Source organism: Poecilia reticulata, chromosome 6 (assembly GCF_904066995.2).
Source record: "Poecilia reticulata chromosome 6, P_reticulata-male-v2, whole genome shotgun sequence".
Taxonomy (NCBI): domain Eukaryota; kingdom Metazoa; phylum Chordata; class Actinopteri; order Cyprinodontiformes; family Poeciliidae; genus Poecilia; species Poecilia reticulata.
The window spans coordinates 31781585-31805101 of record NC_088835.1 but is presented as its reverse complement, the minus strand read 5'-3'; the positions used below and the strand labels follow the sequence as shown (position 1 = coordinate 31805101).

The window sequence follows — 23517 nt, the reverse complement described above, 5'->3', positions numbered from 1 at the left end:
GCTGAAGCGTTTTCATGTCGAGTCGTTTCCATGTGCTGAGCTTTAAAGCTTCGTCTTCCTCACAGGTCAGGGACGTCCTGGAGCCGGCCAGCAGCTCCAGGTGGGCATCCTGATGTGTGATCTTTTCCCTCCTCCTCTTTCTGCCTCCCAACGAGGATTAAATGGACTCTGGTTTTGATGCTTAGTGACGGCAGACAGAGACTTTTGATCTTCTTTATAACGAGCGCATCTCTGTCTAACGTAAGCCAGTGCAGAGGACGAATACGTGAGGAGGTAATGAATGAGGTCATGGCAGCAGGACGCTGCATCAGATCCGCCTCGCAGTTTTACTCCTGCAGCTCTTAACAGATTATAGACGCAGATTCAGTCCACAGAGAGAGAAGGGTCGTTTTATTCCTGCTGCTGATTTTTCCTTTTTGATATTTTATCCTCATTTTTATTTTTTAAGCTTTTTTTCTGTTTTCCTCACCAGAGACCGTTAGGGGCCCATCGGTGCCGTTAGGGGCCACCAGTGGGCCGTTAGGGGCCACCAGTGTGCCGTTAGGGGCCCACCGGTGCCGTTAGGGGCCACCGGTGCCGTTAGGGGCCACCGGTGCCGTTAGGGGCCACCGGTGCCGTTAGGGGCCACCAGTGTGCCGTTAGGGGCCACCGGTGCCGTTAGGGGCCACCGGTGCCGTTAGGGGCCACCAGTGGGCCGTTAGGGGCCCACCGGTGCCCTTAGGGGCCCACCAGTGGGCCGTTAGGGGCCCACCGGTGCCGTTAGGGGCCCACCGGTGCCGTTAGGGGCCCACCAGTGGGTCGTTAGGGGCCCACCAGTGGGCCGTTAGGGGCCCACCAGTGGGCCGTTAGGGGCCCACCAGCGTGCCCAGCTGTAGAGGTGGTTGCCCCAGAAACGGTCCTGACTGGTACCTGCTGGTCAGGAACCATTTTTATAATTACAGAACTTCTCCCTGTTTTCCTCGTTATTTTATGATGACACTCTGGACACGTTTCCATGACGTCTCTTCACGAGTCGCTCTCTGATCTTAATGAACTAAATTTAAACTGCTGAGTTTAATTATGTTTTTCTTGGCTGGGAAATTTTCAAGCTTCCATCATGTGATTATTGTTTTTTCCTCTTTAAAAGTTATAAATGTGTAATAATTACTGGGACTGATATCATGATGGTTAACTGTCAGAGTGTGAAGTAAATGATTGTGTTTCTCTTTTCTGACATTTAATTTACACTGCAGTGTAAATTAAAGCTGTCATGAATCTGTAATTTGTTATAAAATATCAAACGTATTAAAATGTGATCGAACTGAAAGCTAACTATGGTCTGAATGAAATCAAATGAATCACAGATGGGATTAAAACATGACTGTTGCGGAAAGCAGGTGGTTGTGTAAAAGCAAAGGCTAAAATATTAATAATGGTTTATTTTTAACTCAAAGGTGAGACAGGATTTAGGCTGTTTGTGAAATAAACGCTGCTGTTTCTCTGATCAGTGATTTGGTGAAACTCGAGCTGCAGGACGACTTTAATGAGAAGAAGAAGAAAGGCTTGAAAAGGAAACGTGTGAAAGACGAGTCGATGGAGGAAGAAACTGCATTCGTGTACGTTGGGCTGATTCTCATCAAACTGAAGCTTTTTATTACTCTGACTTTCTCCTCTCACATTCCTGCAGCTCAGAGAGGGGAATCAAGCCCCTCAGTGACAAAGAAGCAAGTGAAGAAGAAGCTCAGAAAAAAGAATCCAAGAAGAAACCCAAAAAGGTAAACCTTCATCTCTGCTGGAGTCTTCCTCCTTCTGGACCGGCTGAACGCTGAGCCGCCTGTCTGGACGTTCGGGTCACAGCGACACATTTTCAATCCACATCTTAAACATTTGTCTCTGGCAGACGGTCAAGAAAGAGGAAGAAGAGCAGCCAGTCATCAAAAAACCCAAGAGGTCAAAGGAGGAGATCGAAGAAGCCAAAATGCTGAAGATGAAGAAGAAGGAAGAGGAGGAGCAGAGCCGCTGGAGATGGTAGGAAACGCCGTCCTGCTCGTCCTGCAGTCGCTCGTCTCCGCCTGTTGTCATCTGGCTGCTTTCTGTCAGGTGGGAGGAAGAGCGGTACGAAGACGGAGTGAAATGGAAGTGCTTGGAGCACAACGGGCCCTACTTCCCTCCGGAGTACCAGCCTCTTCCTTACAACGTTCACTTCTTCTACAACGGTCAGTTGGGTTTGATTCTGGCAGGACAACCAGTCGGTGGTGAATTCGGTGAGGACCAGCTGCCAGTAGGCGGCAGGAGCTTCTCACTCCAGGACCGATTCAGGAAACGACGAATCACATTATTCTGTTATTGAAGAAATCAATAATCATTAAATGTATAAACTCAAGTAAGGCCATTTGCCGAAACGGTATACTCAGAAAAGGAATTAAGCTAAAACTACCGTATTTTCCGCACTATAAGGCGTCTAAAAACCTTCAATTTCCTGAAAAGCCGACAGTGCGCCTTATATATGGACCAATATGGAGCCACAACAGGTCCAGCAGCTACGGTAAGCAGCCGCCGACTTCATTTTCCCCGTAGAAGAAGAAGCGCGCAGTGCATGCTGGGATAGTTGTCAGAACGCTGGTTTGTTAATAAAGTTTGATAATACATTTAAAGCCAGGGGCAGAGGGGCGGGGGAAGAGAGACAGAGACTGCGGCGGCGTGTCGGTTGATCTGTGTTACCCAGAATGCAGTTGGGCACAATATGGCAACACCAACACCGTGAGTGAAACAACGACTGGGGCAGCTACTATATAAAGAACTCTGGGATCATTTCTTTACAAATGTGGATGTGCAATAATAGAGTACGGAACAAATTGGCTACCCAAACTAAACCGTCTATTCTTTGCGCCTTATAGTGCGGAAAATACAGTATAAAAATGTTTTTATTTAAAATAATAATAATTTTTAAAAATTGTCTATAAATCCCAGAACTCAAGTTGGGTTCAGACTGCAAAAAGTTTCTGAAAGCTCTGCAGCTGGACGGCCGCCAGGCGTCTCCAGGTGAAGCGTGGCGCCGCCAGGCGAGGCGTCCAGGTGAGGTCTGTGTTTGTCTGCAGGTAAGAAGATGAAGCTGAGCCTGGCAGCAGAGGAGGTGGCGCTTTTCTTTGCTCAGATGTTGGACCATGAATACACGACCAAGAAGGTGTTTCGTGAGAACTTCTTCAGAGATTGGAGGAAGGTAGGACCAGACCTGCGTTCCCATTGGCTGTTGGAACCTGAGTGTGTGTGATGGTGTGTGTAGCAATGTCCTCTCTGTAGAGGAAACCGAGCCTCAAGGCACATCATGCAGAATTAATTTTGCGGCGCTTAGTGCTCAATGCTCTTGAAAATACGATTTATGTGAAAGCATTGATATGCTAATCCAGACAACGAGCTTCCCTGCACATGAACAAATCCAATTATGATGTTTTATTATAGCCAGAAAAGCCGTGAGCGCTCCGCTGCCCCCAGAGCCCGCCCGCCGCCCGCTGCCAGTCAGCCTGACTGACAACCAACAGATGGACCGTTTGTTTTATTGATATCTGATCGGTTCAGATCCAGTCCAGGTTTGGTGACTGGACGGGTTTACCGATCGTTATCGATGGGCTGAGCCTTCACGGCTCGTTTTGTTGACCTGCAGCAGCTTTAATTATGAAACCTGTTGATGTGGTGCTGGTTGGGTAAAGACGTTCAGCTGATTCAGCACCAAGCCCATCCATCCATCATGCACACTCATCGGGGTCGCCAGGGGTTCTGGTGCTCATCTCCAGCCGTCTCGGCTCCAAAACTCGTCACTTTAAAGGGGATCTTTCATTAAAAAAATTCACTTTTTTCAGGTTTTTGTTCTTCCATTTGTGTCTACCGCTTCCAGAAATGGTCTCGGCACTAAAAACACCATCCAGCCGCTTTCTGGCAATAAGTTCATGTTTTTGGTGTCCTGCCTCGTTACCTAGCAACCAAGTGGAGCTGCTGCATCCTGGATGTTCAGGAGGATCCTCCTCTTCTGCTTCTGGGTCAAAGATGTACCATTGTAGAACTGCATGCTGTTATTTTTACGCCTACGGGATGTAAGCATTGAGTTGGGGGCGTGGCCAGCTGCAGCTTATTTGCATAAAAGTGACAGGAGCTGAAAACAGGAAGGACTCAGGAGGTGAAACCTGATCATCTGAGGATGATGTGGTGCATAAAATGTAGCAAACATGTTTATAACCCGTAGCTCTAACCTGACTGGGTTAAACGGAAACGCAATGGGACCGCAGGGAGAACATGGACAGAACCTCTGGGTCGGACTGCAGGTCCGTTCAGAACGACCGAGCTGAAGGTGCAGCTGAATGCTTTCCCATGCAGCTCAGCAGCACTTCATGCATCACTGCTGTCAGTTAGAATAATTTAATGTGTTAAGAGTTTCCCCAGTCCAGGTCAGGAGAGAAATCCCAGTTTCATGTTAACTGGTTTGTCGTCTGATAGGAGATGACCCATCAGGAGCGGTTAGTGATCACAGATCTGGAAAAGTGTGACTTCAGAGAACTCCACGCTTTCCATAAAGACAAGGTGGAAGCCAGGAAGGCTCTGAGCAAAGAGGAGAAGCAGGTAACGCTCCGCCTGCTCCCTCCGCTGAGCTCCTCTGGGAACGCCGCCGTCGGTTTTCCACCTCTAAGCGACGCTCCGTCTCTACTGTGTATCTGCCGTAGGCTCAGAAAGATGCCAATCAGAAGATCGTGGATAAATATGGCTTCTGCCTGCTGGACAACCACAGAGAACGCATCGGGAATTTTAAGTTGGAGCCTCCGGGTCTGTTCCGAGGGAGAGGAGAGCATCCCAAGCAGGGAATGCTGAAGAAACGGATCCAACCGGAAGAGATCATCATCAACTGTGGCAAGTGAGTGTGAGGTGTTGTGCAAACTTTAAAAACCAGGATGGTCTGGAAAAAGGTCTGATCTGGAAAGTTTCCACTCCCTGAGGTTTCCAGGGAATGAACACTTTAACTGAGGTTCCTCTCATTTCCAATGAATTGCTGCGTTTCAGTTCTACTCAAAAATTCTGAATTCCTGGTTGGAAAATTGGGATTTCCCACTGTTAAACTGGGAGTAACTCAAACTTCTCCCAGTTACGACCTGTAAAGCCGAGTTTGTGTGTCAATATGGCCGCTCCGCTCATCAACAGCAGGAAAACTCGATTATTTTACACTCATGTAAGAATGCGTCTAATATTAACGCTACATGTGCCATCCGTACCGATTAATCACCATTCATTTAAAGCCCTAGAAAACATTAGTGGAACTTTTGGGTCTTTAGTTCCCTTAAACTTGTGTGGGTGAATATTTATTTCCCCCTAATTACCCAGAAACCCTGCAGCTTCTCTCCTTTCCCCCTGAGAGGAAGCAGCACTGACTCATGTTTCCGTTTCTGCAGGGAGTCCAAGCCACCTGCGCCCCCTGCTGGTCACCACTGGAAGGAAGTACGGCACGACAACACCGTGACGTGGCTGGCCAGCTGGACCGAGAACGTCCAGGGATCCATTAAGTACATTATGCTCAACGCCAACTCCAAACTGAAGGTAGTCCAGACTGAAGGCGGCCCGTAGGGAAGGCGGCCCGTAGGGAAGGCGGCCCGTAGGGAAGGCGGCCCGTAGGGAAGGCGGCCCGTAGGGATGGCGGCCCGTAGGGAAGGCGGGTCCGTAGGGAAGGCGGCCCGTAGGGATGGCGGCCCATAGGGATGGCGGCCCGTAGGGAAGGCGGGCCCGTAGGGAAGGCGGCCCGTAGGGAAGGCGGCCCGTAGGGAAGGCGGCCCGTAGGGATGGCGGCCCGTAGGGATGGCGGCCCGTAGGGAAGGCGGGCCCGTAGGGAAGGCGGCCCGTAGGGAAGGCGGCCCGTAGGGAAGGCGGGCCCGTAGGGAAGGCGGCCCGTAGGGAAGGCGGCCCGTAGGGATGGCGGCCCGTAGGGATGGCGGCCCGTAGGGATGGCGGCCCGTAGGGATGGCGGCCCGTAGGGAAGGCGGCCCGTAGGGAAGGCGGCCCGTAGGGATGGCGGCCCGTAGGGATGGCGGCCCGTAGGGATGGCGGTCCGTAGGGATGGCGGTCCGTAGGGATGGCGGCCCGTAGGGAAGGCGGCCCGTAGGGAAGGCGGCCCGTAGGGAAGGCGGTCTGAACTTTATTTGTTCTGTGGCTGAGATTTAAATTAGACGCGGCTTTAATGGACTAATTCTGTAGGCGACCGGTTTTATTGGATTGTATTTAGTGGTGTCGGAGGAAAGGGGGCTGACTTTGTGCCCCTTTAAAATGCAGCTCGGTATTTTACCAGATATTACTTGTGTGTGGATCATCCAGATTGAGTGAATAAACGTGTTCTCCGTTTGATCCGCGTATTCCTTCTAGTTTTAGTTTCAGTCTGCATCCATGATGTGATTATCTACAGAATATTTTAAACTTCTAACCCTTCAGTCGGCGGTTTATTATCCTCAGTCTCTCTGATTGCTCTCCTTCCCGTCTCCAATCTGACCTGCAGGGAGAGAAGGACTGGGAGAAATACGAGGTTGCTCGGAAGCTCAAGTCGTGTGTGGACAGCATCCGGGACGGTTACCTCCGCGACCTGAAGTCCAAGCAGATGGTGACGAGGCAGAGAGCCGTGGCCCTGTACTTCATAGACAAGGTGTTTGGGTCGCCAGCAGCCCTCTGCTCTGTGGTTAATCGTGTCTGAGCTGATGGACGTGTTTCCGTGCCGCAGCTCGCCCTAAGAGCGGGAAACGAGAAGGAGGAGGGCGAGACGGCGGACACGGTCGGCTGCTGCTCGCTGCGCGTCGAGCACATCACGCTCCACGACGAGCTGGACGGAAACGAGTGCGTGGTGGAGTTCGACTTCCTGGGGAAAGACTCCATCCGCTACTACAACAAGGTGCCGGTCATCAAGAAGGTACAGAGAAAAACATGGTGCAGGTTTTATGTCCATCAGTTTCAGTTTGGTAATTAATTTAGATCAGTGGTTCTTAACCTGGGTTCGATCGAACCCCAGGGGTTCGGTGAGTCGGTCTCAGGGGTTCGTTGGAGCCTCTGCCACGGAGGTAAAGACACACTTGTGTAAAGTCGTGATGACGCCCCGCTTTGCCGTCACTTAATGCAGAGGATCACGTTACATTGCTTAGCCAATCAGAGGATCACGTTACATTGCTTAGCCAATCAGAGGATCACGTTACATTGCTTAGCCAATCAGAGGATCACGTTACATTGCTTAGCCAATCAGAGGATCACGTTACATTGCTTAGCCAATCAGAGGATCACGTTACATTGCTTAGCCAATCAGAGGATCACGTTACATTGCTTAGCCAATCAGAGGATCACGTTACATTGCTGAGCCAATCAGAGGATCACGTTACATTGCTGAGCCAATCAGAGCTGCGGAGGAGCCCATATTGAAGGAGCTCCACTCTCGGCAGGGATTTGAACAGTGGTGGAGAAAGTACTCAAAAAAATGTACTTGAGTAAAAGTACAAATACCACATTAACATTTGTACTTAAGTAACAGTAAAAAAGTCCTGGCTTTTAAAAATACTTAAGTATTAAAAGTAAAAGTACTTACTTAATGGATTACCTAATCGCTAATATCATTAAGTGTGCCGATCGTATTTAGTTTTAAAAAATTAGAAATGTGCCATTTTAGTGATCAATGCCACAGATGAAGCATGTTGTGTTTATTCTCTGTAACATAGTTTAGACTTAGATATGTGATTCTATGCATCATGAATTCAGGGATGGAAACATCTGGTCTCCTGTCCTAACACAGCATGAACTTCACTTTTTTGCAACTAGTGGCTTTTATTTTGAAAGAAATCCAACAGGAAGGTGGGTGGGGAAAGACATGGAACCAAGGAGCCACGTAGCAGAGTTGTAGTCAAGACCAAGTCAAGACCAGCACCCTGCGCTATGTGACACAAAAAATTTACTTTTACCTATCAAAATTACTTCTCAAATTGAACTGAAAGATTCACATTCCCATAAAAAAACTAGATATTAAATACTTAGAGCTGAAATAAATTTAATCAGTAAAGATCCGTCCAGAAGAATCGGATTGTTTCTGAATGTCATATCACTATATTGCACTTTGGTCACAGCGTTGTTCCATATATGCCACACCTCAGTCAAAACCTCCACACAATAATTCAGTGCATGAGTGACAAACTGTTTTTCATCGCAGATGCAACATGTGTCTCTGTACAGCTAGCTTAGCTAGCATCACGTCCACAGCGCTTACCTTTCTTTAAGCTTTCCTTTTAAAGTGACGCTAAAAGTTGGACGAAGTCCCACCGTCTGTGAAAGCGAAGCGCTGCTGATTTTACATGTCGCCATATCAATTTATGCAGCTATTATATTACTGACATTAGACAGACAGCTTCTCCGCTCAGAGGAAACCACTGCGCATGTCAGGAGCTCCGCGTGCGAGTAAAGGTGGAGCCGATGGGTGACAACAGACACTACGTCACGTTATTGCTGGGATTTTACGGCGCCACCTTAAGTCCCTGAACTTCACATTTTAACGGAAAAAAAGCGCAACGAGACTTGGATGTAACGAGTAACGCGACAGTTTAGTAGAAATGTAGTGAAGTAGAAAGTACAGATACTTACTGTAAAATGTAGTGGAGTAAAAGTAGAAAGTATCCATTATTAAATCTACTTAAGTAAAGTACAGATACACGAAAATTGTACTTAAGTACAGTAACAACGTACTTGTACTTCGTTACTTCCCACCACTGGATTTGAACTTGTGTCTTTAATTACTTCAGCAAAACTCACAGTTTTTACCAAATTCTATAGCCTAAATCTGCTCCTTAGTCACATCTTTTCGAGGCTGGTACTGCCTCTAGTGGCGTGGGGGTGGTAACACAATATAATTACATTACTAAATCAGAATACCGCAAAGTATTTTGTGTGTCGGGGTGGTGTTAGAATAACGGTTCGGTGAGTGCGCATATGCAACTGGGGGGTCGGTACCTCAGAAAAGGTTAAGAACCACTGAGCTAAGTCTAGGCCAATTAGGCTTTCATTTCTTTAAATTAATTTCAGATTTTAAAACGTTAAAATTGGCGGCGCCGCCCTCGTGACGCCGCAGCGTTCAGCTTTTTGCTGCGTTGCTACTGTTTTTATCGAGCTTCTTTCTCTTTTTTAAAACATCACAGCAAAATCACTGAAATGAAAGAGTGAATGAAGTGGCGTGGAGGCATCCATGGTTTAATGGCTTTTAGTTAAAACAGATGCAGGTATGCAGCAAATTAAATAAAAAACTACATTTCTAGTTGAATTAGCATTTTTTTCTCTCTATAGAGTTCTTGGAAAGGTCTTTCTCTGCCGTTTTAATTACTTAATAAACACAAGACAATATTACTGAGTCGTGTTTTTTGAGCTCCAACAGAGAAAACAAAGTTGCATTTGTGTAGTTTTTATATTTAATTGGAACCTCAAAGCAGCAGTCGTCTGTGTGCGTCTGCATGTTGCATAAATGTAAATGTGTAACCTCTCCTCCGGTGTCAACCTGCACCATCTTCTGTTCCATAGATGGGGAAGGAAATGTTAACACCTGACAGCCAAAGTGTTTTGTTTCTTGGCAGAACATATAATTATTCAAATGAGTGCATTCAAAAGCATCACATTAGCTAGAATTAATTAGTCTCTGCATATTTTAGCATCATCAATTCCCTGGCAAATCAGTCTGATTGCTGCTAAATGTCACTTGGAATAAAATGGAGCAAGAATCAAATGATGGAATTTCAATTTCTCACCTATTTAGCTGTAAAACCTTTAAACTAATGCAGCAACCAGCCAAAACATTAAAACCGCTGCTGGTTCATCCAGTTCCAACCCGAAAGTTTCTGTCTGGGGCGACGAGAAAGGTGGGAAAAGATTCAATACTGAACAGAAAGAACAACTTCTGTAGTCACCAGATTCAACCGTTTAATTCTAGAGAACCATTTTATAACAGATATCTCAACGCACTGTAAAAAAGTATTCTAATTCAATGATATTAATTCCAATTGTATCAATCAGAGCATTAAGTTCAGTTTATTAAATTAATGTTCCTGCATAAGGAAATTGATAACTTTGAATCTTTAACTAGCAGATGATCGCTGGCGTTGTCGTTGACTTCACAGCGATCCCTCATACCGAGGAAGCATGTGGCGACAGCGGAGAGGAAAAACTCCTTTATCAGAGTAGCGTCCCGGTTGAAAAGACGGTCTCTAACTGATGGTTCACGTTTCTTTATTCAGCTGCCTTTATACATGAACCATTAGCAACTCTCAGTGGGTCCAACCTTTCACTTCAACCTATAAACCTCACTTTATGTAATATCATTCAATTTACAATACATGCATATAATTAACCAACATTTCTGTATTACAAATGAACTAAAACGTATTCTAACTGTTTCAACTGTTTGACAGTTAATCAAATAACAACAACATTTCATGTCGAAACATAAAAATCACGCTCGATAAATACAATTCAGTCATCAAAACACCCACCTTGTTCCCTCATCAACCAAGCGCTAGCTAATAGATTGTCTGGACCTTAATTGGACTATTCCCTAGTTATCTCCACCCACTCAACCGTAACTCGTACCCAAAAGAAACCCTCTTTAAATCAAAACATCGGTCAAAAGGCAACAAACAACTCCCTGCCAATGAGGAAACATCACATGTATGTATCAATAAAGTCATTTACAATCAGGAAGAAACCTGAACCAGAACCTGGTTCAGTACCAGACTGGACCCACTGGAGGTTTGAAACAACAGAGCAGAGACACAAAACCAACCAGGAGAACTTTCTATGTTCATGAATGCAGGAGGCGGGTCTTGGTGCTGTCAATCACCCTCGTGCACCCAAACCAAACTTGCTAGCCTAGTGCTAGCATGAGAACTGGCTCGTGCTCTTTTGAAATCCCCCAGCCGCTAAAATCCTCCATCTTGTTTCCATCTGGTGAAGAAGGAAGTTGCTCTCAGCGTCTTCAGAGGTTTTGGTGTCGTTTCCTTCAGTGGTTCTTGGTGCAGCGCCCCCACAGGCCAGGAGGGGAACAGGTTGGTTTGACTCAGAACCACAGCAGCTGGAGGTGGAGCAGATGTTCTGGTTCCAGTAGAACCGGGTCGACTGGACTGTCAGGAGGGAAACATCTTTAAACAGACAAACTTCACCAGAAACTGCTGGTTCATTTTTTGTGAACCAGTTGTATTCCTTTCATATTCTGTTAAAACCAATATTAAACATCCATATGTCCTAAAATGGATGCAACTGTTGCGACTGCAGGGCGATGCAGTAAAATAATAAAATAAACACAGGGCAGCAGAGGTGATGCGTCGGGAGTAATTTATGGATCAGGTTGTGTGTGTAAGTGAGTAACAATGGGATGAATAATGATCTGTCAATAACTGATTGCACTGAACGTACCAGCTGAACATATTGATCAGCGCTGCTGAGTCTTTGTTTAAGAGCCAGAGGGACCAGTTCAACAATGAAGCAACGGCTTCATCAGGTAACGACGGCAGCCCAACAAAGACCCCAGGTTTCTGCAACTTCTCACAACACATGCGCAATAATTGGAGTAATTTTATTTTTGTGATTTTTCTGATCTAAATGTTTCACTGATGAATCATTGGATGAGTTTAAGTTTTATTCAAGGCTTCATGTAGGACAGCTGGAAGACGACCAACAACTTTTTCTTTCTTTTTTCGATTGTTCAGTTGTTTGCTTTTCTTTTTCCTTTTAACCACACAAGATATGAGAAACTAACTGCAGACATGTTTTGTGTTTTTTCCCATAGTTTTAGTCATTAATCGGCTGAATTAATGGTTCAGACTAATTTATGTTTGTTTTTAGGTTTTCAAGAATATTAAGCTTTTCATGGAGAACAAGGATCCTGGAGACGAACTCTTCGACCGTCTAAATGTGAGTTTCTGCTTCCTCTTCCAGCTTCTTTGCCGCTTTCAGAACGCCTGCTAAACGCTAACGGCTGCTACACGCCACCGGTCGCTAACGGCTGCTACACGCCACCGGTCGCTAACGCCTGCTAAACGCTAACGGCTGCTACACGCCACCGGTCGCTAACGCCTGCTAAACGCTAACGGCTGCTACACGCCACCGGTCGCTAACGGCTGCTAGACGCTAACGGCTGCTACACGCCACCGGCCGCTAACGGCTGCTACACGCCACATGCTGCTACACGCCACCAGCGGCTAACGGCTGCTACACGCTAACGGTTGCTACACGCCACCGGCCACTAACGGCTGCTACATGCCACATGCTGCTACACGCCACCAGCGGCTAACGGCTGCTACACGCTAACGGTTGCTACACGCCACCGGCCGCTAACGGCTGCTACACGCCACATGCTGCTACACGCCACCAGCGGCTAACGGCTGCTACACGCTAACGATTGCTACACGCCACCGGCCACTAACGGCTGCTACATGCTAACGATTGCTACACGCCACCGGCCACTAACGGCTGCTACATGCCACCGGCCGCTAAATACTAACGGTTGCTACACGCCACCGGCCACTAACGGCTGCTACATGCTAACGGTTGCTACACGCCACCGGCCGCTAACGGCTGCTACACGCCACCTGCTGCTACACGCCACCAGCGGCTAAAGGCTGCTACACGCTAACGATTGCTACACGCCACCGGCTGCTAAATGCTAACGGCTGCTAAGCCGGGGATGGAAGCAGTGACCTGGTGAGGATTCTGTCCTGCTGGGAATAATTGCAGGTTTTGTGAGGAGAACAATTTGAACTTTGGGTTCTGGTGGAGCCGTGTAAAACGCATCAGAAACTTCTGAGGTGTGTAAAGAGAAAATGGAGAAAGCAAAATAGAATTACTTTTTTCTATCTTTTCTATGGACAAAAAGCTGTGGTAAAGCAAAAGGCAGGGAGTAAATTGCCAGGTGCAGCAGATGAGATTGAATGAGGAAGAGCTGTTGGTGTGCAGAGATGAAAGGGCTTAAGCGAAGCGACGGGAGGAGAAGAGCCAGAATATTAGAGCGAGAGGCTGAAAGCAGCAGCGATTGGAAAAGAGGCAACGGATGGACGGCCAGATTAAATGGAACTGGGGGGAAATTACAGGAATCAAACAAAACCTGCCGCCGTTACTGGTTACTGGTTACTGGTCCAGACTGGTTACTGGTCCAGACTGGTTACTGGTTCAGACTGGTTACTGGTCCAGGCTGGTTACTGGTTACTGGTCCAGACTGGTGGCTGGTTACTGGTCCAGACTGGTTACTGGTCCAGACTGGTTACTGGTTCAGACTGGTTACTGGTCCAGACTGGTGGCTGGTCCAGACTGGTTACTGGTTCAGACTGGTTACTGGTCCAGACTGGTGGCTGGTTACTGGTCCAGACTGGTTACTGGTCCAGACTGGTGGCTGGTTACTGGTCCAGACTGGTGGCTGGTTACTGGTCCAGACTGGTTACTGGTCCAGACTGGTTACTGGTCCAGACTGGTGGCTGGTTACTGGTCCAGACTGGTTACTGGTCCAGACTGGTTACTGGTTCAGACTGGTTACTGGTTACTGGTCCAGACTGGTGGCTGGTTACTGGTCCAGACTGGTTACTGGTCCAGACTGGTTACTGGTTCAGACTGGTGGCTGGTTACTGGTCCAGACTGGTTACTGGTCCAGGCTGGTTACTGGTTACTGGTCCAGACTGGTGGCTGGTTACTGGTCCAGACTGGTTACTGGTCCAGACTGGTTACTGGTTACTGGTCCAGACTGGTTACTGGTCCAGACTGGTGGCTGGTTACTGGTCCAGACTGGTTACTGGTTACTGGTCCAGACTGGTTACTGGTCCAGACTGGTGACTGGTTACTGGTCCAGACTGGTTACTGGTTACTGGTCCAGACTGGTTACTGGTCCAGACTGGTGGCTGGTTACTGGTCCAGACTGGTTGCTGGTCCAGACTGGTTGCTGGTCCAGACTGGTGGCTGGTTACTGGTCCAGACTGGTTACTGGTCCAGACTGGTGGCTGGTCCAGACTGGTGGCTGGTTACTGGTCCAGACTGGTTACTGGTCCAGACTGGTGGCTGGTTACTGGTCCAGACTGGTGGCTGGTTACTGGTCCAGACTGGTTACTGGTCCAGACTGGTGGCTGGTTACTGGTCCAGACTGGTTACTGGTCCAGACTGGTGGCTGGTTACTGGTCCAGACTGGTTACTGGTCCAGACTGGTGGCTGGTCCAGACTGGTTACTGGTCCAGACTGGTGGCTGGTCCAGACTGGTTACTGGTCCAGACTGGTTGCTGGTCCAGACTGGTGGCTGGTCCAGACTGGTCCAGACTGGTTACTGGTCCAGACTGGTGGCTGGTCCAGCTACAGGCGAGTGGAAGGGTCAGAGGTTAATTGTCATTATTCCTGTCACAATAAATGTTGCTGGATGATAAATTGTCCCAGGAATTGAGATAAATAATAATATTGTCGTTTAGACCATTTCTAACTAACATGACGGCGTAATAATGCAACCCTGTGAAAGATGAATGACATTTAATTTAGTAAACTACACATTTTAAACATCCAAAATAAAACAATAAATGAAAAGGAAATAAAAACTACAAATTGCTGAAACTATAAATAAAACAAAAACAGAATTGCTTTTAAAAAATGAATAAATTATTGATCTCGTTTTGTTTTATAATTGCTTTTGTGGCTTAATATAATGCTTCTCTCCGCTTCCTGTCTGTCGCTCATCTATTGGTCTCATTAATGAACATTTGTCATCAAACTTACCTAATAATATAAAAGTTAAATGACCCAAAGCGTTTGCTGTGTTGAACTCGGAATGATTAGGTTTATATTTTAATACCGAGTCTCTCTGTGTGACTAAAGGCAGATATAAGTTTGTATTTCTGCTCATTTTCATTCATTCATGATTTCTTTTGGTTACTTGAACTAAAAACTAACATGGAAAATTTTCATCAGCACTGAAGATCCTAACAGTGTGACCACACTGCCCCCTGGTGGCTGAGAGTGTAATGGTTTCCAGAAAGCTCTGTGTGTGTGTGTGTGTGTGTGTGTGTGTGTGTGTGTGTGTGTGTGTGTGTGTGTGTGTGTGTGTGTGTGTGTGTGTGTGTGTGTGTGTGTGTGTGTGTGTGTGTGTGTGTGTGTGTGTGTGTGTGTGTGTGTGTGTGTGTGTGTGTGTGTGTGTGTGTGTGTGTGTGTGTGTTTGACCTGCTGCCTGTTTGCTCCTCCCAGACGGCCCTCCTGAACAAACACCTGAGCTCTCTGATGCCGGGCCTGACTGCCAAGGTGTTCAGGACGTACAACGCCTCCATCACCCTGCAGCAGCAGCTGCAGCAGCTCACCAACAGTAAGCAGCTCCGTCTGACCAGCCGCCGCCGCCGCTCAGACCGCCACACCTGAGACCACTCATTTTAGCTTCTCCCAGACATCTGGGCGTCGGCCAGCAGCAGGTTATCTCAGCAGAACCTCGACCCGACTCCATCGCAGTCGATACTCACTCTGAGTATTCAGCTCTATAGAAATATCACAGTTCAGAACTGCTTCCATGTGTTGCAGTGAGAGGTGAAGCTGCTGCATCATGTTCAAAACTGCAGGTTGATAAAACTTATCAAAATGTTTTTACACATCTGGCTCATCCCGTCACCGTCGGGCCAGTTTGAGACAAATGACCTGAAAAATCTAAATCAAGCTTCTCCACCTTCTCTGTGCTAAGTAGAAACAACCAACCAGAGCCTGGAGGCGGGTCTTAGCGCTGTCAGTCACCCCTCTGTGTGGCGCTGCTCAATCCCCTGTTCCTTCACCCCTCCAGCCCCCTGTGCTCTCTGCTAAGCTTAGTTAGCATAGCCACTGATGATTACGGCAGATAAACGGTTTCTCTGGACGGCAAGTTGTTTCTCCACCCTTAGCACATTTAGCAGCGAGTACATGAGGTGATTGACAGCGCTAAGCTCGTCCTGTCTCTGATTGGTTGTTTCTGGCTCAGGGAGGTGGATTTGTTCAGATTACGTCTTGTAAACAGTCACAACCTGCCGCTGATGTTGCATCTTGTTCCTCCTGCAGAGGCCGACAACGTGGCGGAGAAGCTGCTGTCCTACAACAGAGCCAACAGAGCCGTCGCTATTCTCTGCAACCACCAGAGGGCGCCGCCAAAAACCTTCGAACAGTCGATGGCCAACCTGCACTCCAAGGTGAGCTCCAGGCCAGCCCGGCCAATCAGTCGCTCCGTGATTAAAGCTGCGACCTGATTGGTTAGAGAGCGTCCTCTGAGGGAAAACGGGTCGGTCCAGACGGAGGGAAACGGGTCAGCGCCGCTCAGATGACTTTCCTCGGCTAGAACATGTTGGACTGAATGTTGTTTCTCCTACCTACACGTTGTAGCACGTAGCATACATCATCAACTACCCAGAATGCATCAGTGTAATCAACATGGTGACATCCGTGTGACTAGATTTTATAAATTTCTATTAAATACAAACAACTTAGTGCATTTTTACTGTATTATTTTTACATTGGGGGAAAAATACATAAAATCTGTTCCAACTAATAAAATGGGAACCATTTAAATGCAGCTCAGCCAGCGTTCAGCTGATCTCCATGTTTTTTATGCACTGCTGTAATTTTAGAGCTCGTTATTCTGTGGTTGTGAGAAATGATCCTGTCCCCCCTCCCCAGATTGTTGCTAGAAAGGAGCAGCTGGCTCTAGCCAAGACGGAGCTGAAACTGGCCAAGAAGGAACTGAAAACCAGAGGCGGCCCGGACAGCAAGCTGCAGAGGTGGGAACATTAAAACATCATTGATATTTTAGCTGTTTTACAGCATCGCAGCCAATGAGCTCAGAGACATTCAGATGTTTAGAACATTTTCTGCTCAGGATGCAGAAAAACCTGTTTTAATGGTTTTAGGTCCAACACTGACACACCGCTAACGGTGTTAGCATTAGCATTTTGTCCTGTTTGGCGTCAGTGTGAGTAGCACTGACACACCGCTAACAGCGTTAGCATTAGCCGTTTGTCCTGTTTGGCGTCGGTGTGAGTAGCACTGACACACCGCTAACGGTGTTAGCATTAGCCGTTTGTCCTGTTTGGCGTCGGTGTGAGTAGCACTGACACACCGCTAACAGCGTTAGCATTAGCCGTTTGTCCTGTTTGGCGTCGGTGTGAGTAGCACTGACACACCGCTAACGGTGTTAGCATTAGCCGTTTGTCCTGTTTGGCGTCGGTGTGAGTAGCACTGACACACCGCTAACAACGTTAGCATTAGCCGTTTGTCCTGTTTGGCGTCGGTGTGAGTAGCACTGACACACCGCTAACAACGTTAGCATTAGCCGTTTGTCCTGTTTGGCGTCGGTGTGAGTAGCACTGACACACCGCTAACGGTGTTAGCATTAGCCGTTTGTCCTGTTTGGCGTCGGTGTGAGTAGCACTGACACACCGCTAACGGTGTTAGCATTAGCCGTTTGTCCTGTTTGGCGTCGGTGTGAGTAGCACTGACACACCGCTAACAGCGTTAGCATTAGCAGTTTGTCCTGTTTGGCGTCGGTGTGAGTAGCACTGACACACCGCTAACAGCGTTAGCATTAGCCGTTTGTCCTGTTTGGCGTCGGTGTGAGTAGCACTGACACACCGCTAACAACGTTAGCATTAGCCGTTTGTCCTGTTTGGCGTCGGTGTGAGTAGCACTGACACACCGCTAACGGTGTTAGCATTAGCCGTTTGTCCTGTTTGGCGTCGGTGTGAGTAGCACTGACACACCGCTAACGGTGTTAGCATTAGCCGTTTGTCCTGTTTGGCGTCGGTGTGAGTAGCACTGACACACCGCTAACAGCGTTAGCATTAGCAGTTTGTCCTGTTTGGCGTCGGTGTGAGTAGCACTGACACACCGCTAACAGCGTTAGCATTAGCAGTTTGTCCTGTTTGGCGTCGGTGTGAGTAGCACTGACACACCGCTAACAGCGTTAGCATTAGCAGTTTGTCCTGTTTGGCGTCGGTGTGAGTAGCACTGACACACCGCTAACAGCGTTAGCATTAGCCGTTTGTCCTGTTTGGCGTCGGTGTGAGTAGCACTGACACACCGCTAACAGCGTTAGCATTAGCCGTTTGTCCTGTTTGGCGTCAGTGTGAGTAGCACTGACACACCGCTAACAGCGTTAGCATTAGCAGTTTGTCCTGTTTGGCGTTGGTGTGAGTAGCACTGACACACCGCTAACAGCGTTAGCATTAGCCGTTTGTCCTGTTTGGCGTCAGCATGGTGGACAGGAAGGCGGCGGCGGTGAAGCGCTGTGAGGACCAGCTGCTGAAGATGGAGGTCCAGGCGACGGACAGAGAGGAGAACAAGCAGATCGCCCTCGGTACCTCCAAGCTCAACTACCTGGACCCGCGGATCAGCGTGGCCTGGTGAGCAAAAACCGACCCGGTTCTGGTTCTGTTCAGGGTTCTGTCTTAGTCATTTATCATCTTCTAAGTATTTAAACAAAAGGAAATGTGATTTTTGGCAGTTTGACTGTTTTTAAGTCAAATGTTGACTCATTCAGGAAATATTTTCTCCATAAATGTGTCCTCTGGGTCAGTGGTGCCAAAACTGACTTATTTTTGCTCACTGGGCTCCAAAAGTTTGTTTTTTTACTTTAATGAAACAAATCGGTTATTTTGTAGAAAAGTAATTTTAGATCAAGTGCAGAAAGTCCTGAAATTTGTTTGTTGAAAATACAAACTTCTTCAGTCTCAGTAACTGAAAACATCTGGATCGTTTCAATCAGATGTCCAGATGTTTCTGTTCCTGCTGACTAGGAAATTAAAGCATCGACACCAAAACATTTCTGGGAGGAATAAAGCGTCTCTGATCATAAACTGCTGCGATGATATTCTTTAGTCAAAGATGATCTTCGTATGGAGAAATGACTTTTTAATCGAATGTTATTTTATCTCAGTTTTAAACAAATCGGGTTTGGTTCTGGACTAACGGGTCGAGAATAAAGCCACTCAGACTCGCTTTGCTCAGAAACAGTTTATTTGTTTGGACATTTTGTGTGGAAGTGAAAAGTTTGACGTTTTTCTGCCGGGTCAGGTGTAAGAACATGGACGTGCCCATAGAAAAGATCTACAATAAAACCCAGCGGGAGAAGTTCGCCTGGGCCATCGACATGACGGAGGCCGACTTCGAGTTCTGACCCGGACCGGTTACTTCGTTGGTACTCAGTACTTTATCATCCTGTTTGTTGCTCTGCCTCAATGTTGCTTTAACGCTAATTTGTTTGCTTTTGGCACTTGATTTCAGTAACTGCTGATTGTTGTGCATTTGATTTGAACTAATCTCAATAAAGGCTCATAATTTGCATGAAAAATGTAAATAAAGTTCGTCAGAAGCCTGAATTTTTTAAATGTTGTAAAATGTGATTTTTGATCTTGGTGGAGATGATGGAGCCTCATTTCCTGTTTTTCAATAAATTCATCATGGGAGATGATTAAAACCGTTTGTTTAGGTGTGAATAATTCATGCAGGAGTTTATTGGCTTTAAACACTTAAAGGGAATAAGATGAGGAGCGACTCTCCTGGTCATGCTGGTGGAAACCTTAGAAAAACACAAAGCACCTTGGAGTTGTTGAGTTTCTTCATTGCTAAGCAAATAGTTACATATTAAGCACAGATTACAAACTTCAGTGTTAGAAGAACAGTAGGAGTGGAATGCGTCCATCTGTTGGGTTACTGGGCTAACTGGTTCTGACCCAGTAGCGTCCACCTCCAATAATCAACCGTCTCTGCCTTAAAGGTTCAGGACACATTAAACTAGTCTATCTTACAATGTTCAGCTCTTCAAGTCATTCACTGGAACCGTTTCACAAAACTCAATATATAAAAAAAGCATTTCACACAACATGACACCAACGAGTCGATTTCAGTGGAAAAGTTCTGCTGCTCCCGGGTCCAGGACCGACGTCGGGCCGCCAGGAGCCTGAGGGGAGAAGAGAAACGGGCTTACGATCCTCCACCACGTGACCAAACATTTCATTTCCAGGAGTTAGTTTCTCTTTCTACCAGAAGCTGGTCGATCGGCCTCGGCCTTTTCCTGGTGGTTTATTTAAAATGCCTTCCAGATCCAGTGGATTCTAACAAACTTTAAATTTGTTGGAATTTAAAGTTCTTTGGTCTCAAAACAACATTTTCGTTTATCGTGATAATTTCTGGGACAAGTTGACATCCAGCAGTTTGCTGCCGTGTCGGACTTCGTTTTGGTTTCTTAGCTTTATTTCTTTGACTCTTTGTCTTCAGTTAGCTTCACTTTATTTAGTGGGTCTATTTTTATTAAAGCAATTTTTATTTTTTGATACTTTGGTTAATTTTTAGGTGCAGCGTTCAAAAAGGTCAAAGTTTATTTTTGTGTGCTAAATCTCAGTGCAGTTATTGTTGAACAAACGGCTGACTGGAGTTTTCTGCTGTCGCCATTTTGGGGGCTAGCGTAGCGTAGCCTAGCGTAGCGTAGCGTAGCGTAGCCGCCAGGAGGAACATGGAGGGCTGTGATTTGGGGACAGCTGACAAACTGCTAGTGTGGGAAAAAATGATCAGTTTGAATAGATTCATAAACACAAAAATGAAGGACTTATCTATAATCTTTTAGTTTTATAAAAGCACAATCTAGTTCCAGTTAGCTACAGTTTCTCCCCATTAATTTTTATTCCTGTTTATGAAAATGTTCTCTGAATTTCAGTGTTGGTTGGTTTTAGTTAACCACCATAACCTTGAGCCGGTGAGGAACATGAAGTCCCAGCAGCAGCCTGAAGGGGGCGCCGCTCCCTCACCTTCAAGACGAGCCCTGGCTCTCTTTGGGCTTCTCCGGCGCCGCCTCGATCTCCTCCACGCCGGCCTGGGTCATCAGGTCGGCGATGTTCTTCTCCAGGTCGTCGATGCGTGTGCTCATCTCATCGAGTGAGCAGCAAGTTAAGGTTCATCATTTAGAGCTTTGGATCAATCTAGATTATTTTTCTACGCTAATCTGCCGCGGCAGCCATGTTTAGGATATTCCTGCCGATGATCTGGTCCGACATCGTCTGGAACTTGTCCTGCATCTGCTGCAGCAACGTCTGGACCTGCAGAGATGAAACCCGCTGGAATTAAAGCTGCGTCTGATTTCTGCTCTGCAGGGAGAATCACCACCACCCAGGACAGGTCAAAGGTCAGCTAGGCATTATTCTGACATTTTTCATTTAATCACTTCAGCTTACTTAAAACAATATTAGAAATACAAATAAATTACTTTTTAAATGCGTCAGCAGCAACTTTTTATCATTTGTAGGAAAAGATGCAGGTAAAAACGTCCTAAATGAAAAACTCAGGTCTTCCTGACCTGGAGATTATTTTATGTTAACTGGATGAAAAGGTGAGTTTTCTTGACCTAATGTGAACCAGGTGAAGTTAAAACCCACTTAAGTTCTGGGTAAAACAGATTTACAGTTTTTTTCATCTTGAATACAAAATGTTGATATTTTTGTGCCCTGCGACAGACTGGCGACCTGTCCAGGGTGACCCCGCCTCTCGCCCGAAACGTTGGCTGGAGATGGGCACCAGCACCTCCTGACCCCACTGAGGGAAAAAGGGTGCAAGAAAATGGATGGATGGATATTTTTGTGCCGTTTTGGCTTCATTACTGCTGACGGGTTTTCAACAAACGGCCCGTTTTTGATTGGTTGAGATGAATCACTTCACTCACGTCATGTTTCACCTGCAGGGCGGCGCTACAGATACAGAAACCAGACAAATCCCATATTTACACTAATTCCCCTCTTTCTCTTCCTCTTCAGAAAAGCTGCATGTTTTTAGATTTAAAACGTCTTCAGGAGCAAACGGTAAAATTCCCGGTTTATTTGCTCGGCCTTGGAGAATAAATCGGATTCTTCTCCCGCTCCACAGAACCAAAGCCTCGGGTCACTTTCTTTTTATAAAAGGACAGAAAAACGCTCATCAGCTTGTTTCCATGCCGACGATGGAAAAGGTGGGTAACTATGGAAATGCGTCTTTAATTCACCTCTACAGGTTCACATGAGAGCCCATTCTGTCAGTTACCGATCGCTAATCTTACTCTGTTGCTAAATACATAAATAGTTTCTGCTAATTTAGACTTAAACAAACAGAAACTAATTGATAAATGCAGAAAAAAAACTGATTTCAAAACTTACATAATGACGGCAGGACACATCAAAGCAGTGCGTGAAAAGTAAAGACTTTTCCTGTCCTTTATGCTCAGATCTGATGAAGAGCTGAAGCTTCATCAACCGAGGAAGAGGAGGGTCAGAGTCGTGTCCTCACTCCATCCAGCCACCGAGTTTCCACAGCAACAGGTTGCTCAGTATTTTAAAAATGGCAGCAAATTGATTTGATTGGCAGGTTGGGTAAAAACGGTCAAGGTGACGGGACCAGGAGTTTCCCAAAGGGTCAAACTGGTGATGACTCGGCGGGAGCAGCGCCGACCTGCAGCTCAGAGGCTGGTTGGGTAAAAACGGTCAAAGTGACGGGACCAGGAGTTTCCCAAAGGCCAAAGGGTCAAACTGATGACTCGGCGGGAGCAGCGCCGACCTGCAGCTCACTGCACTGGTCAGCTGCACTACATGCAAAGGAATGGGAATTCAAAACTCAGTGCAAATGTGAATCATTTATCCCGAAGGGATTAAATGTGGATGGTGATGCTGGAAGACGGCCACCGCTGATCCACTTCCTTTGCTTTTGCCACTGCTCTTTAAATCACCGTCAGGCCATGAGGTTGGACTCGGGGAAGCGATGGTGTGAACTCCCTCCTCTGTCTGCATCCATGAAACCCCCATGTAACTCCTCTGGGATTTGAGGTCAAAGGTCAGGTATTTGAGGTTTAGAGATGCTCCCTGTCCTAAAAACAACACGTGGTTGCCATGTGATACCGTGTTGACAGTAAACTGTCATGTTTCATTTAATCTCTGCTGGTCAACATGCTCATCTTTACGCCCACACCTGGCGCTGGAACCAACTCCATCTCCATGGAAACAGCAAACACCTGCCCAGAGAGCTCTGCAGGCTGTAGAATAACTATTACAGATTTAATTTACTAATTAAAATGGACATCAACTCAGAGTTTAACACTAATGTGTTAAACCACAGAATAAAAAGCTCCGCTGTTTGGATCCAATAAATGACACGTAGCGGTTAAGCTGAACAGAATTTAATACAAAGACTCAACGGACATGTTGGCATGTGAACATTTCACACCTAATGCGGAATAACAGCTGATCATTTCTGTCACTTTCGGGTTAAACTCTGGGACCTAGCCTAGCTCCGTTAGCATTCCTGTTAGCATCGTTAGCTAGCCGTGCGTCACGACTCACCACATTGGTGAGGTCCTGCACTGACTTCGGGTCCGTCTCAGCCATGGCGTCCAACGAGCTGGAACAAAGTCTTCAGGGGGTTGAAACTCGGCTATGAGGCCGCAGCTTTGCTGTTGAATCGGTTACTGGTCGCAAATACCTCCAGCCACCCACTCAGCCGTTCCACAACAAACGAAGTCTCGCGAGAAGA

The 23517-nt window shown here is 46.8% G+C and overlaps 2 protein-coding genes across 2 annotated transcripts in view; one reads left to right on the top strand and one right to left on the bottom strand.

The window, feature by feature from the left end:
* The window catches only part of LOC103481169 (DNA topoisomerase I, mitochondrial), a 25354-nt gene extending 6002 nt beyond the window's left edge, over positions 1-19352 (top strand). Inside the window, exons 4-20 of the mRNA XM_008436468.3 lie at positions 66-100; positions 1488-1595; positions 1667-1754; positions 1880-2007; positions 2080-2195; positions 3078-3199; positions 4468-4590; positions 4692-4879; positions 5412-5556; positions 6503-6646; positions 6722-6907; positions 11854-11922; positions 15217-15331; positions 16045-16172; positions 16657-16757; positions 18228-18377; positions 19048-19352. Coding sequence (XP_008434690.2) covers positions 66-100; positions 1488-1595; positions 1667-1754; positions 1880-2007; positions 2080-2195; positions 3078-3199; positions 4468-4590; positions 4692-4879; positions 5412-5556; positions 6503-6646; positions 6722-6907; positions 11854-11922; positions 15217-15331; positions 16045-16172; positions 16657-16757; positions 18228-18377; positions 19048-19150 — 2049 coding nt within the window. The 3' untranslated portion in view covers positions 19151-19352. The remainder of the gene's footprint in view (positions 1-65; positions 101-1487; positions 1596-1666; positions 1755-1879; positions 2008-2079; positions 2196-3077; positions 3200-4467; positions 4591-4691; positions 4880-5411; positions 5557-6502; positions 6647-6721; positions 6908-11853; positions 11923-15216; positions 15332-16044; positions 16173-16656; positions 16758-18227; positions 18378-19047) is intronic.
* hsbp1b (heat shock factor binding protein 1b) lies at positions 18973-23517 on the bottom strand. Its single transcript, XM_008436467.3, has 4 exons — positions 23328-23517; positions 20999-21065; positions 20778-20904; positions 18973-19933 (listed from the first exon to the last, which is right to left on the bottom strand). The coding sequence occupies exons 1-3, from the start codon at positions 23370-23372 to the stop codon at positions 20780-20782; spliced, it is 237 nt and encodes a 78-aa protein (XP_008434689.1). The 5' UTR covers positions 23373-23517; the 3' UTR covers positions 18973-19933; positions 20778-20779.

What these genes read in the sequence shown, in the direction of transcription:
- hsbp1b (XM_008436467.3), bottom strand. Translation starts at nt 23,372, where the DNA reads ATGGCTGAGACGGACCCGAAGTCAGTGCAGGACCTCACCAATGTG. An exon ending in TGCAGGACCTCACCAATGTG is followed by an intron (nt 21,066 to 23,327) that starts GTGAGTCGTGAC and finishes TCATCTCTGCAG; the next exon opens with GTCCAGACGTTGCTGCAGCA. An exon ending in GGACCAGATCATCGGCAGGA is followed by an intron (nt 20,905 to 20,998) that starts ATATCCTAAACA and finishes CTTGCTGCTCAC; the next exon opens with TCGATGAGATGAGCACACGC.